Source organism: Vespa crabro, chromosome 2 (genome assembly GCF_910589235.1).
Source record: "Vespa crabro chromosome 2, iyVesCrab1.2, whole genome shotgun sequence".
In the NCBI taxonomy this organism is placed as follows: domain Eukaryota; kingdom Metazoa; phylum Arthropoda; class Insecta; order Hymenoptera; family Vespidae; genus Vespa; species Vespa crabro.
In genome coordinates, this window is record NC_060956.1 from 3,228,266 (window position 1) to 3,242,899 (window position 14,634).

The 14,634-nt window shown below is 30.5% G+C and overlaps 1 protein-coding gene across 2 annotated transcripts in view; it reads right to left on the reverse strand.

The window, feature by feature from the left end:
- Nucleotides 1-348: 348 nt before the first annotated feature.
- LOC124433153 (leucine-rich repeat-containing protein 15-like) overlaps nt 349-14,634 on the reverse strand; it is a 14,526-nt gene continuing 240 nt past the window's right edge. Inside the window, exons 1-3 of one of the 2 annotated variants that reach the window (XM_046982837.1) lie at nt 9,000-9,211; nt 3,106-3,501; nt 349-3,035 (exon numbers count right to left, since the gene is read on the reverse strand). In XM_046982837.1, coding sequence (XP_046838793.1) covers nt 1,406-3,035; nt 3,106-3,482 — 2,007 coding nt within the window. In that variant the 5' untranslated portion in view covers nt 3,483-3,501; nt 9,000-9,211 and the 3' untranslated portion in view covers nt 349-1,405. Of the gene's footprint in view, nt 3,036-3,105; nt 3,502-8,999; nt 9,212-14,634 lie in introns of those variants that run through there. The other variant, XM_046982836.1, reaches the window with a different exon arrangement.

Genomic DNA, 14,634 nt, shown 5'->3' on the forward strand with positions numbered 1-14,634 from the left:
CACTCCAGCGACTTATTTCGATTAAATAATAATATTAAGATTCTTTTTTCTTATCTTTTTTTTTTCTTTTTTAATATTTTTTTCCTAAAAAAACAACTATGTAGGAAATTATATCTATATATATAATATAATATAATATAATATAATATAATATAATATAATATAATATAATATGATATAATAATATATATATATAAACATATATAAAACAAACAAATCGATGGGTCAGATAGGAAAAAAAAGATATATATATGTAAAATTTACAAGAGTATCGTCTCTTATGACCTCTCTTTCCCTCTCTCTTTCTCTCTCTCACTTTCTCACTTTCTCTCTTTCTCTCTTTTTTTCTTTTACTCTCCCTCTTTCTCTCTCATACAATAATTATAAGATTTAAAATTCAAAAAAAAGTCTACGAGAGATAAATTCATTTCCTGACAAACTTTTCAACTATATAATTATTAAATAATAGAGTATATATATATATATATTTTTTTTTTTTTTTTTTCAATAAACTTATAAATAAGATCTAATTTTAGTACTTATTTCCCCTACGATCGACTTCGCATACCTATTATATAGCAATTAATTATTTTGATTTTTTTTATTCATTTTGTTTACTCGCACACTTCTCGCTTGGCAGTTAACGATTATGATCGATTTTTCTCGAGAACAAAGCGCTATAATAGTTTCTACGAGACTATTATATAATTATCGTCGATCGAACGAAGATTCAAGAAGTACGTTTGCGAAAGAACAAAAAAAACATGAAATTGTATCGTTTCTTCGTAAAAGGAGAAGAAAAAAAAAAAAAAAAAAAAAAAACATTTTAACTTCGAAATATGCTTTTAATGTAAATTATATGTCTAACGTTTCGAAGTCCTTGAGATAAAGTAAGACACATTTATGTATACATATATATATATACATACATTGTATATATATATATATATTAGAAACCTATTGTTCAATTTAAATGTCAGATAATATAACGTTTCACAAGAGTATATAAAATTCAAATCGTTAATCCGAAAGAAAAATATAATACAAATTTGAGAAAATATTCAATATAAGTTTTGATCGATAGTACGAGAAAGAATATCTGCCTTCTCGTTGTTTGTTCGTCGCAGCTCAATTCTCTTGGAGAAAGAAAAAAAGAAGGAACTAACAAACAAACTAACAAACAAACAAAAAAAAAAAAAAAAAAAAAAAAAAAAAGAAAAAAAAAGAAACAAAAGAAATAAAAAGAAAAAAGAAATTAAAATAAAATAAAAATAAACAGAAATATGAGTTTCATACAATCGACATACATTCAAAATTATTAGAACGTTTAGAGTTCGAGCCTGGTTTTACACGTTCGTTGATAGAACAGGCCCAATATAGGATGTTGCCGAGTTTTCATTGTATATCATGAACGACGAGGACAATTCGATTCGCGAATGTATTTCACCCACGTACGACTTGGCGTTATATCACCCTTACGACCCATCGATTTACTTTGATCTATGATGGTACGATAGGTATCTTCGTCGTAAGTGCAAGTTAAACTCTTTCGAAGTTTTTCAGCACCTGTTCCAAAGTTGGCAGGCCGACTACCAACTAGTACATGAAGATCGTTCTTTACTTTTTCAGCCCAGTCCCACATTTCTACGATCGAGCAATTACAAAGGAATGGATTCCCTAAAAGATTAACCGACAAAAGATTTGGATTTGATCTAAAGACCTTAGGATTGATGGTACGTAAATTATTGTTGCTGACATCTAAATATTCCAATGATCTTAGTTTTCTCAAGCAAGTCAAATCCCCCGTTCCGGATATTTCATTGCCAGAAAGATTTAATCGTGTTATTTTTTTAGTCTTCGAGAATATGTTCTGATGTAATTGAGAAAGATCACAATTACTTATGTCAAGAATTTCGAGATTGGATAATTGCGCAGGCAGGAGGGCTCCATCGTCGGGGATGCTAAGTGGATTACCACTGAGTTTCAATTCGATCACGTTTGTGATGTTGTGATCACCGAAGACCTTTAGATCGATAGGATTGCGAAGGTCACAATTATTCATCTCTAAACTTTCCAATCTCGTCAAATTAGCGAACAAACCTTCCTCCAATGAATGAAGCTTATTTCCTGACAATATTAGCTTTTTAAGCGATGTCATTTGGGCGAAGGTATTGTTTGCAACGTGACCGAGATTACAATAAGACATGTCTAAATATTCTAAGGAGCTTAATGGATTCAACAAACTCACGAACGCATCCGAAAGTGGATTGTTAGAGATATCGAGTTCTTCGAGATTTTCGAAAACCTCGAAAGCGGTTGGCAACTTACGCAAGTTACAATGGCTCAGAGAAAGTTTGTGAAGCTTAGGTAAGTGCCGTAAGACTACAGTTAGGTCTGCTGCGAACATGGGATTGCCGCTCAGATTCAATACTCGAAGCTTACTGGCATTTTTGAAAGCCTCTTCGGACAAGCGATCCTGAAGATTACAATTGGACAAATCCAAGGATTGCAAGCTGTGGAGATTGTGACCAAGAGTATTGCCAACGTCCAAATGCCAGAGTTCATTGTCGGCCAATACCAATTGTCGAAGATACAAGTTTTTAGCGAAAGCATCGCCTGGTAAATTGGTAATCAAAGTTTTCCTTATATCGAGATTCTCCAAACGAATGAGCGGAGCTAATACGTTAGTCCAACTTAACATTCGCAAATCGTTTTCCTGCATCTCGAGTTCTCGCAAATTTTCCAAGTGCGCAAACGTATCGGGCGATAAGTGAGTCAAGTTGCAGCCGTTCAACTTGAGATACTCGAGATTGGTCAAGTGGTCGAAAGGGCCGGGTTCTATCCTTTGTAGAGGATTGTGAGATAGATCGAGTTTGTTCAGGTTCGTCGTGTTGTGAAAAAATTGGTTATTCAGTTTACGAATGCCGCATGAATTCAAATCCAAATAGAGAAGCGACCGACAATTCAGGAAAGGACCCTTCACCGTTGCTATCGGGTTGTTCTGAAGTTCCAACGTGATCAAGCCTGCACTGTCCCTATTAGATATAAGATTTAACGAGTTAAACTTATGACGTGTTTCATATAACAAACGTATTCTAATATTACCTAAAAGCTTCTGAATCGACGTGAGTGATGGCGTTGAAAGAAAAATCGGCATCCAAGAGATATGTCAGCCCAGCAAAAGATTCATATTTGAGTTGGGAAAGTCGATTATGTGCCATCTGAAGTCGTCTCAGCTTAATACCATGTGGAAATGGTCCAAAGCGTTTTATATTATTGCCATTCATGTCAAGTACATAAACGTTTGGGCTGAGTTCACCATATGAGATGCTGGTCAGGTTGCTTTCCGAGCAATCGGTCACCCAGTTGATACGGAAATAGTGACAGTGACAGTCGACCGGGCATTCTTGTTCAGCTAACTCGGCGTTGAAAGAGAGAGTCGATGCAATTAGACTGGTTAAAAGCAGGAACAGTCCTAACATTTTGTTTACCGATCGATATCTAAATTTGGAAACAAGAGATAAAGAAATTTTTTAATAATATACAATACATTAAATAAGATATAGGCGCGCGCGTGCACGTACGCGTATGTATGTGCATGCGTGTGTGTATGTGTATGAGTGTGTGTATGTATATGTATGTGTATGAACGTATTAACAATGAACTGATGGAAGAAAGCATGAAAGACCAAAGACAATTCTATGTAAGAACAAACAAGACAGGAGCAGTAGCACGCGTCCATTATCAAAGATTATCATCACGCGAACCGACGTAGTCTTGGTCTTGGCGGTAAATTACATTGCGGAACGTTATGCCGTTTCTCCCTTTTATCCCCTTGGAATAGACGAGTGCTGGGGACAAAGGAAGAACTCGTCGGCGCCTCTGGCAAGAGCCAAAAAGAAAGAGAAAAAAACAGAGAAAGAGAGAGAGAGAATGAGAGAGGATAAGAGAGGATGAGACTTGGGTAGTTGTACAACGAACGAAGCTATAAGAGTAGTAGGAGCTTTCCGGAAGAACGACACGGTAGGCGTTCCACACGGTCGACTGATTCCTGGAGCTTTTCCACCCGCGCGGAGTTTGCTTTCGGCCTCTGCCCGTTTTACTCGACGACGTCCTCCCTTGAGGGAAGAGAAAAGAAAAAGAAAAAAGAGAAAGAGAGAGAGAAAGAAAGAGAGAACAGCTCGAAGGCGGTACATTTTCCGTTTTCGATCCCTTCCTTCTTTATTTTTCGCAGTCGTCTTGCCTTTGGCGCCGCGGAATCCTTTTTCCTTCTCTCTTTCTCTTCAAATCTCATTTCATAGGAAGGATTCCCTAACACTCGTCGTCCTTCGTCGTCGGCCTCGGCCTCGTGGTGGTGTTCTTCCTCGTCCTTCTCCATCTTCCTTCCTCTTTCTCTACCTTCTCCTCCTCAACCTTCTCTTGGGGAACCGCCGGAGCTTGACAGTCATTTGCATTCAAACTCCACCCGAGACATTCATACTTTTTCCAAATATCGTCTTTCTTTATGCGCCAGAGTTCAGCTTTCGGTAGAGACTTCAGACCTTCGGGGCGGACGCTTTCCTTCCATTCGAATTTACGTCTCGACTCCACCTTAGTCAACCCTCGCGATCCTCCTCCCTTTATCCGACCTCGACCGTCATCCCTCTCTCCTTTCCCTATCCTCCCATTTTCACCGATTTTATCTTCCCCCTTCTTTCTTTCTTTCTTTCTTTCTTTCTTTCTTTCTTTCTTTATCGTGTACACGGATAGGAGGTAAGCAGAAAAAAAAAGAAAAAAAAAAAAAGGTGTCCCTCTACTTTGGATAATTAGCTTTCTTTCGCTTTTGACTCTCAAAACAAACGCGATTGCTCGTTACGTTTTCTTTCGTGAATCCACGAGACACTTGATCGACCCTAAAAAAAAAAAAAAAAAAAAAAAAAGAAAAAAAAAGAGAGGAAAGAAAAAAAAAGAGAGGAAAGAAAAAAAAAGAAAAAGAGTATGGACGAATCTCTTTTCTTAATCCATCATATTCCCGCTCTCGAAGATTGCCAGAAGAAAAAAACAAAAAAGGAAAAAAAATATATATATATATATATATATATATATATATATATATATAATCAAAAAGAACAAAAAAAAAAAACAAGGGAAAAAGAGGAAGCAAGAAAAAGAGAAGAAAAATGGTTATTCCCAACTCCGTTTTCTAAAGTAACCAGTTAATTTCAAGGACCACTTGCCCGACCGAATATTCATTCTCTCCCTCTCTTATTTATATCACCATGACCAAGAAAAAAAAATAAAATGGCGTTGGTCTCTAACGTTACCTTATTTTCCTTAAAAAAAAAAAAAAAAAAAAAAAAAACAAACAAAAAGTGAATAAATAGCAATATGTATGTATACGTTACTAGACTCTGCAAAGAATGTTTTTAGAAATCTTTTTAATACGTCTAATCGTGACCGCCTGAGCGTTCTAATTCTCCTATCAATGAATCTATATACACAGGCTGCCTCATTTAATCCTCTAATTAGTGGAAAATAAATGCTACTATTAAAGTTTCCATTTCTATTTATAGTATTTTATATATACAAGGTTGCTATATAGTATTTTATATATATTTTCTAGTTTCTGGTTTTAAATGAGGGGAGGAGAAAAAAAAAAGAAAGAAAGAAAGAAAGAACCTTTCTTTCTCCACCCTGTATATGTCTGTGACATTTTTTTTTTGATTAAATTAATATTCATTAATTTTGTGAAAAATTTATTGAATTATTTATATTATTCTATCAACTATAATATATTTTATACGCTTATTCTTTTTTTCTTGCTGAAATCTAAGAATTATAATGATCTATCACTTAAAAAAAATGTATATATATATATATAAGAAATTAATTAAATAATTGTAACTATTTAATTCAGAGAGAAAGAGTGTGTGTGTGTGTGTGTGTGTGTGAGAGAGAGAGAGAGAGAGAGATAAAAAAAATACTTAAAAAATTTCTCTAATTCATGAAATTCTTTCAAAATAATTAAATTCTTCTCGATGAAAAATAGTTTCCTGTACACTGACTACCTCAAATTATTTTCACACAACTCCCATTAGAAATTTCTCACCCAGTATATTATATACTGTATTACGGTTGAACGAGAAAACATGTCAGCGAATTGCACGGACTGTTTAAATCTACGCGCGCGTTCCATCGCGGTTTGTGCCGTACGTTCGTCCGTGCGCACGCGCACACCTTACACCGAGTAAAATTTATATTTAAATACACATACTACACATACATATGTATTTTCCCTACACATATATTATATCCACATGTAAATGCGCGCTTGTACATATGGTATACGATAAGTGTATATACGTGTAAAAGATTTACGAATGAATTCGAGCTGGACAAAAAATGCTGAATGTCGCGATGGCAATGAATTCATGAGTATGATTATACTAACTTAAAGGACGGATGCACGCATAACTCGTGAGTAAGAATTATTACTACGAAGACTAACATTAAGTACGTAAGTATATGTTTATGTGTATGCGTGCGCGTGTCTAACAACCGTGAATAAAAAGAACGACTGTGCAACAAAGTATGCGTGTTTTCACTGATAAGCTTTGCTACGAGAGAAAACCAAAAATCTATGAGGTTAAAGAATTAGAAAAAAAACAAGAAGAAAAAAATAAAAAAAAAATAAAAAAAAAAAAAAAAGAAAGAAAGAAGGAATGGAGGAAGAAAAAAAAAAGAAGTAATTAAAAACAAATCACATGTAAATCATGAATAAGATGCTTAAAGAGAAAACAAAATATTTCTTTCATTAAGTCTAACAAATTGGATTTTACACTTGTATTAAAGCGCCATTTTAAAATACGAAAGTCGGATTATATCGGAATTACTCGTACATTCTCGTTTAATAACCTCATTTTATATATATATGTATTAACTCTGCGATCAAATAAGTTCATTTCATATTTATATATATATATATAATATATATATGATATATATATATATATATATATATATATATATATACTGTATTATATATATGTATATATAAATATGAAATGAACTTAGTTGATCGCAGAGTTAATACATATATATAAAATACTTTTAAATATTGCGATGAGACATGTATATATATATATCTATAAAAAAAAAAGAAAATAAAAAAAAAATAAAATAAAATAATATAAAATAAAAAAAAGAGAGAGAAAAAAGAAAAAAGAAATTAAATTTCTTAAGCAAGTAATTACAGTATCGTAGTTGTATCTAGATAATCATACCGTTAAACTTTTTTCATTGTTTGATGAAATGTATACAGATTCTTTCGAGATAGTAGGTTAAAAGTATAAAAACCAACACGAAGAGTAAAACTTAAGAATAAAAGCAAAGAAGTTAATTAAGATATAATTGATTAGTACTTTCGTAAAGAAAAAAAAAAAAAAAAAAAAAAGAAAGAAAGAAATATCGATTTCAAATCATTCAATTAGTTTATTTTATTACTTGTTAATACGTTCTTGGCAAAGACAATTGAGTTAAGGTCGTAGTAAAAAAAGAGAGGGAGACGAAGAGACAAATAAAAACAGAGAGAGAGAGAGAGAGAGAGAGAGAGAGAGAGAGAGAGAGAGAGAAAGAGAAAATGGATCAGTATTGCATGTATGTATTTTTAACGAGTCGGCCATTTTTGATTACGCAGCACAACCTACATACGCTTGAAAACAATTTCCCGCGAAGGACATTTGACCAATTAACGAATAAAATACGAAAAATAGATGATCGTCGCGATCGATGAACATATATATATATATAAATATAAATATATATATATATATTTATATATATTGTATACATATATATAGTTGTGTGTGTATATGTGTGTATATTGCATTATTTTCTATTCTATTATATTACATTACATTACATTATATTATATTATATTATATTATATTATATTATATTATATTATATTATATTATATTATATTATATCATATTATATTATACATATAGTATAGGGGTAGGATGAAATGTGAAAAGTACCGCGTTCTCAATTCTAATCGAGATCAAATGTTTTATCGGTCGATCGAAGTTTCACTTAATTAAGTAAACACATCGGACGCGCACAGAGTGATTTTCTATCGGGTTAAAAGCATTCGCGAATAGTCTCTTCCATTTTCATTACATAATACCCAATAATCGACACCCTCCGAATGAATTATCTTCGGAGTGTGGACAAAGTTCGTACGTACACGAAAAAAAAAAAAAAAAAAACTAGAAAATAAAACGAAAAGAATTATATATGTATATAGAAATAGATAGAAAGAGAGAGAGAGAGAGAGAGAGAGAGAGGGAGAGAGAGAGAGAGAAAATAAATACGTAAATCAATATATAAATAAATAAATCATTCGATAGGAGAGAAAGAAAGTTAAAAAAAAAATAAAATTATAAGAGAACTTAACGAGATGATAATCGAAGAAAAAGGAAAAAAATAAGAAAAAAAAAAAAAATGATAAAAAGACAGTTAAAGGTTAGGTTGCCGTAAAATCGTGCGATTCACGTACAACAAATGACCATGGCCAATGACAATGACGCATAAGCAATGTCGAACAAAATAAGAAGCATGATTCAAGTTCAATCGTCGTTTAATCGTATACAGATTATTATCTTTTATTGTTTTCATCTGTCTGTCTCTTTCTCTCTATCTCTCTCTCTCTCTCTCTCTCTCTCTCTCTATATATATATATATATATATATATACATATACATATTTATTTATTTACTATATTATATATAAATAATATAATAAATATATATATATATATATAATACATGTAATATAATTATATATTTTTTATAATTATATTATATAATATATATCACATATTTAATATATTTATATAATATAACATATATATATTTTTTCTCTCTCTCTCTCTCTCTCTCTCTCTTTCTCTGTCATTATTTTATTTCCTTTATATAATTATCACATTTACATATATATACATATATATACATACATACCATGTGAAACACCAAAGGTAAAAATATATGCCGGTTATAGCGAGGTTCGATCTATTTCAAAGTATACACAAACGCTTATCCTCGTGAATTTAATTGAAAATAAAGTGGACACGTTGAATGTTAAACTAGTTCTGCTTTAAAATCAAGCTTATTACTGACGACCGGCAATGAGAGAACACCGAACGATCGTAGCGAAACCTGGCGTCGTACATGAACTGACCCGTTCTCTCTCTCTCTCTCTCTCTCTGTTATTCTTCCTCTCTTCCTCTCTTTTTCTCTACCGCATACTTTCCTTCGACGTATTTATTCTCTCTCTTTCACCACACACAACCACATATTACACATATACACTCATACACACGCGCACGTACTTTTTATTGTATTTCTTTTTTTCTCTTGGGGTTGCATCTTATTGTATATCTTTCTCTCTCTCTCTCTGTCTCTCTCACTCTCTCTTACACAGACATCCTCTCTCTCTCTCTCTCTCTCTCTCTGTCTTTCTCTGTCTCTCTCTCTCTCTGTCTCTCTCCGTCTCTCTCACGACACAACATATGTGTAAAGTACTATTATTACATAATGTTGATATTCGTCGATATTAAATCTTCTCGAATGTTCGACAAAATCAGCCATGATTGACCAATCAGCAATGAAATTAATCAAAATATTCGTCAAGTTTATTATCACAAATTTATGAAATATTATAAGTCACGAGAAATTATGATTTATGATATCTTATATTTCGCAAGAATTTGTCGTATGGTATATACGTAATAATTGAATTTTCAAATTGTTTCAATCAATTTATAGTAGTAATAATAGTAATAATAATAGTAATAATAATAGTAATATAGTAATAATAGTAATAATAATAATAATAATTATTATTATTATTATTATAATTAATAATAATTATTATTATTATTACTATTTTTAATGATATAATAAATAATGTTATCAATATTAAATATTAATAATAATAATAATAATAATAATAATAATAATAATAATAATAATAATAATAATAACAACAACAATAATAATGATTATTATTATCATTATCATTATCATTATCATTATCATTATCATTATTATTATCATTATCATCATCATCATCAAATTTACATACATATACTATTTAATTTAATTTTAACTACGTAATTAATGTGCGCCAAAGTTGTATACATATACATATACATGTACATATATATATATATATATATATATATATATATATATATATATATATATATATTCATACATGTGCGTCTAGAGATTAATTCGGTATAATACATAGCACGTACGATTTCGTATAATCGTCTATATAATTAATATCTCGAATATCGAGGATATTAAGCTATTGTTCTGATCGATTACGAGTAATACAAATATCGAGATAATAATATCGACGTCATGTACATATGCACATACGTATATACATATGTACATATATAAACATATATATATACATACATACATACATACATACATACATACGTACATACATACATATATACATGCTTGCATTTAAGCACGTATGCATATGTACACAAATAGATACACATACACACACATACACACAGATATACAAACACATACACACAGATATACAAACACACACACACACACACACATATATATATATATGTATGTATGCAGAATGTTCGAAGCAATTCGCAAACTATCGATAATTCTTTTTCTAAATATCGGTCAAGCATCGGAATCATCGATTTTCAGTTGAACGAATAGGCTCTTCCTGAATGTTACGAACTTGTTGTTTCAAATATTGATAATATATATATATATATATACAACTACGAAATGTATTCGGCCATTGTTCTTGTTTAGAAATAGAACGTCATGTTACATATCTAGAACGATTGCGACATAATGTGTAATAATATCGATATTCGTAAGCATCGTCAATGCGATTTCCACTTTTAGAAGAGAAAAATAGTAAATAACTGCGTAGGAGAAAGGAGAGAGATATAGGCGAAGTTGGCAGGGGGTGATAGGTGATCGAAACGAGAATGCGTTCGTTCGTTTAACAAATGTATCATTTATTTAATTTCAAAAAATAAAAGAAAACAAAATAAATAAATAAAAAATAAAAAAAAATAAAAAAAAAAAAAAGAAAGAAATAAAAATGTATAAAAGATATCTCGATGTTTAATTTAATCAACAATTGAAATTTCTTCCGAACCAATTCGAAATTATAATTTGAAAACTATCAATTGTAAATTCAATGACGACGATTGTGGCACAATGATCGTTTTATTCCATTGAAAAAGAATATATTACAAAACACAAAGCCAGAATTATTTGTAACGATATAAACATTATCTTTGATATAATAAAATTAATTCATGTTATATAAATAATCATCTCAAATCGTTTATCTTGATTTGTAATAATTTCTCATTTTGTTTTACGATAGAAACGTCATTAATCCAATCGAATATAAACATTATGTTTGCCATCAAAATTAATTCATATTATATTCATCATCTGTATTATTTATTTCGGTTTGGAATTGTTTCATTGCGTTTTATGTAATATAAATACCGTCACTTCCGACGACATAAACATTATATTTATCATCGATATTAATTTCATTTTATATTAATTCATTTTATACTACGTTATTTATCTTTGTTGCAATTGTTGGATAGCATTTCACAATATAAACACAATTATTCGTCCCAATATAAACATTATTCTTATTATAAAATATGAGAGAGGATTCTTTTTTGTTGTTTTTTTTTTTTTTTTTTTTTTTTTTTTTTTTTTTTTACAATAAAAATCTTTTAGAAAAAGAATTTATATTATCGCTACACATACGATTGTATCAGCAGTTGATTTACTCTGTATAAATCGTAACAAATCAAATAAAATGTGCATCGTTAATTTTATCAATAAATAATTGAAATTTAAATCAAAATATAATGTTTTTTTTATTTCTTTTTCCCTATATGTATAACTCGAAGAAGACGAAAATATGATGTAACTCAAAATTTTTGTCGTCTTACTTGATCATTATATTTGCAAAAAAAAAAAAAAAGAAAAAAAAGAGCATTTACAATGTTAATTATTCCTAAATGGAATATTCTCGGTCTGTTCTAACTATTACGTCATGTTTTCGTTTTAAAGTACGCGTGACATATGATCTTTATTCAGCACATTGTAAACGAACACCTTCGTATATATATATGTATTGTCAATTAAGAAGTTGAGAAATATTATCAATTCTATCGTAACGAACAATAAGACGTGTGTAAATAAGGTATTAAAGAGATACCCTAAGAGATATATGTAATAATTACGTAGTATTGAAATTATAAAAAAAAAAAAAAAAAGGATTATTAACAATTACAAGATATGCCAAATGTTTCTATCTTAAAATCAAAATCATAATCAAAATGAAAAGTTACTAGGCTTGTATAGTTTTATGATTTGAAAAAAAAAAAAAAAAAGAAAAGAAAAACTTTAACCTATAAAAAATCTCGAAAAAAGATTACTGTATAAAATCTTTGAAAAATTGATTACTGTAACAATTTAAGAATTATGAACATACTTTGTGTATTATAACAAATGATATAGGATCAGGTGTTAAACAGATGCGACATGCCTTCTGGATATACGTACGTAGTTTTAAAATTGAAAAAACAAAAGAACATTATCAATTACAGGACTGAACAAAAGTTCTTAGCCGTGTTACAAGTTACTAGGTTTGTACTTTTGAAATAAAAAAAAGGGAAATATTTAGCTTGGAAAAAGTCTTGAAAAAAAAAAAATAAATAAAAATAAAAAATAGTAATTGATTTTTGGAACAACTTAGAAACTATGGAGCCACCTTATATATTGTAACAGGCAACATAGGAATTAAGTGTTAAAGAGATGCACACCTTTGAAATATATGTATACATGTATTTATGCACGCATGTATGTATGTATGTAGCTACGAAATTGAAAAAGGATATTATCGTTATTATAGACCCGATCAAAGGTTAATAGGCTTGTAATTTTACGATTAGGAAAAAGAAAAAAAAAGAAATAAACAAAAAAGCAAAAGAAATAAAATGAACACAAAATTTAACCTATAAAAAGAAGTCTCGAGGAAAGAGTAGTCGATTTTTTAAATAACTTGTTAACTTCGAACCCATCCTGTATATTATAACAAACAAATACAGAGATTCGGGTGTTAAAAAAGATGTATGCCTTCGAGATATGTAGCTTCAAAAAAAAAAAATAAATAAATAAATAAATTCGTAATATTCCGCCATATGCAGCTACCCCACCTTTTATATATACACATACACACATACAACGAACGTACACACATTGCATACAAACCAATACCAAGATTTGTTAATTAAAAATAAAGATAAAAGAATCATGGTTTAGTTCGCGTTTGTACGTTTTCGTTAGAAATTCGTCAATATTTCATATTTTTTCATCGAACGAGCGTATGATCCTTTATCTCTTTTCTCTCTTTCTCTCTCTCTCTCTCTCTCTCTCTCTCTCTCTCTCTCTCTCTCTCTCCCTCAGAATTCCGCTTTTATCGACGGATGTTTAAAATCCCGCCTTTTTAGTATCTAGTTAACCTAACCTGACCTACCAATACCTTTCCTAAAAATATTCTATTCACTCAATTATATTCATTGGTCCGTTTTAATCGAATTAAATTTTTGGCGAAATTCCATCAAATCAAAGAGCGAAAGAAAGAAAGAGAGAGAGAGAGAGATAGATAGAGAAAGAGAGTGAAAGAAAGATAGATAGATGGATGGATGGATAGAGAGATAGAGAGATAGAGAGAGAGAGAGAGAGAGAGAAAGAAGAGATACATCATGTTAACCTATGAAATCTATGTAGAACGATCCATCGATGGTGATTGGATGATATCTTTCGTACGATCTTTCCATTATACAAACGCCACCAAATATCATTTCCTGTCTTCAAATCTATTTACAACATTTCGACGAAACGTATATGCATATATTCAAATTTCTACGAGATTATACGAAATTGAAATATAAACGAGCAATTATCTCTCGACAATATTACGCAATTAAAATCGTACAACACGTACGACAGTAATAAAGAACAAAAAATGATAATAATAGTAATAATAATAATAATGATAATAATAAATAAAAAACAGGAAAAAGAGACGGCAATTGACGAATTTTACTCACTGACCAATCAAATTTCTCGTTACCACGATCGTTTTCAATGTGTTTGATTGTTGCTAGCTGGCGTTGCAAAAGAGAAACAAAAAGAGAGAAAGAGAGAGAGAGAGAGAGAAACAGAAAAAAAAGAGAAAAAAAGGAGGGGAGTATAGAGGGTTAGAGAAAATTTATACAGCAGGGGTTGCTGGTCGAGCGTAACAAAAAAGGGTAAAATAACAACAAAAAAATAAAATAAAATAAAGATAAAAAATATATATCGAAATGAAATGAAATGAAATAAAATGAAATAAAATAAAATAAAGTAAAATAAAATAAAATAAAAGGGAATAAAATAAAAGAGAATAAAATAATATAAAACGATATAAGGAAATAAGGAAAAATCGATCGATCGTATGCCGACTAACAATAAGCGATGGTAGCGGCTCTTGTAACCTCGTGAGTTCTCTGTA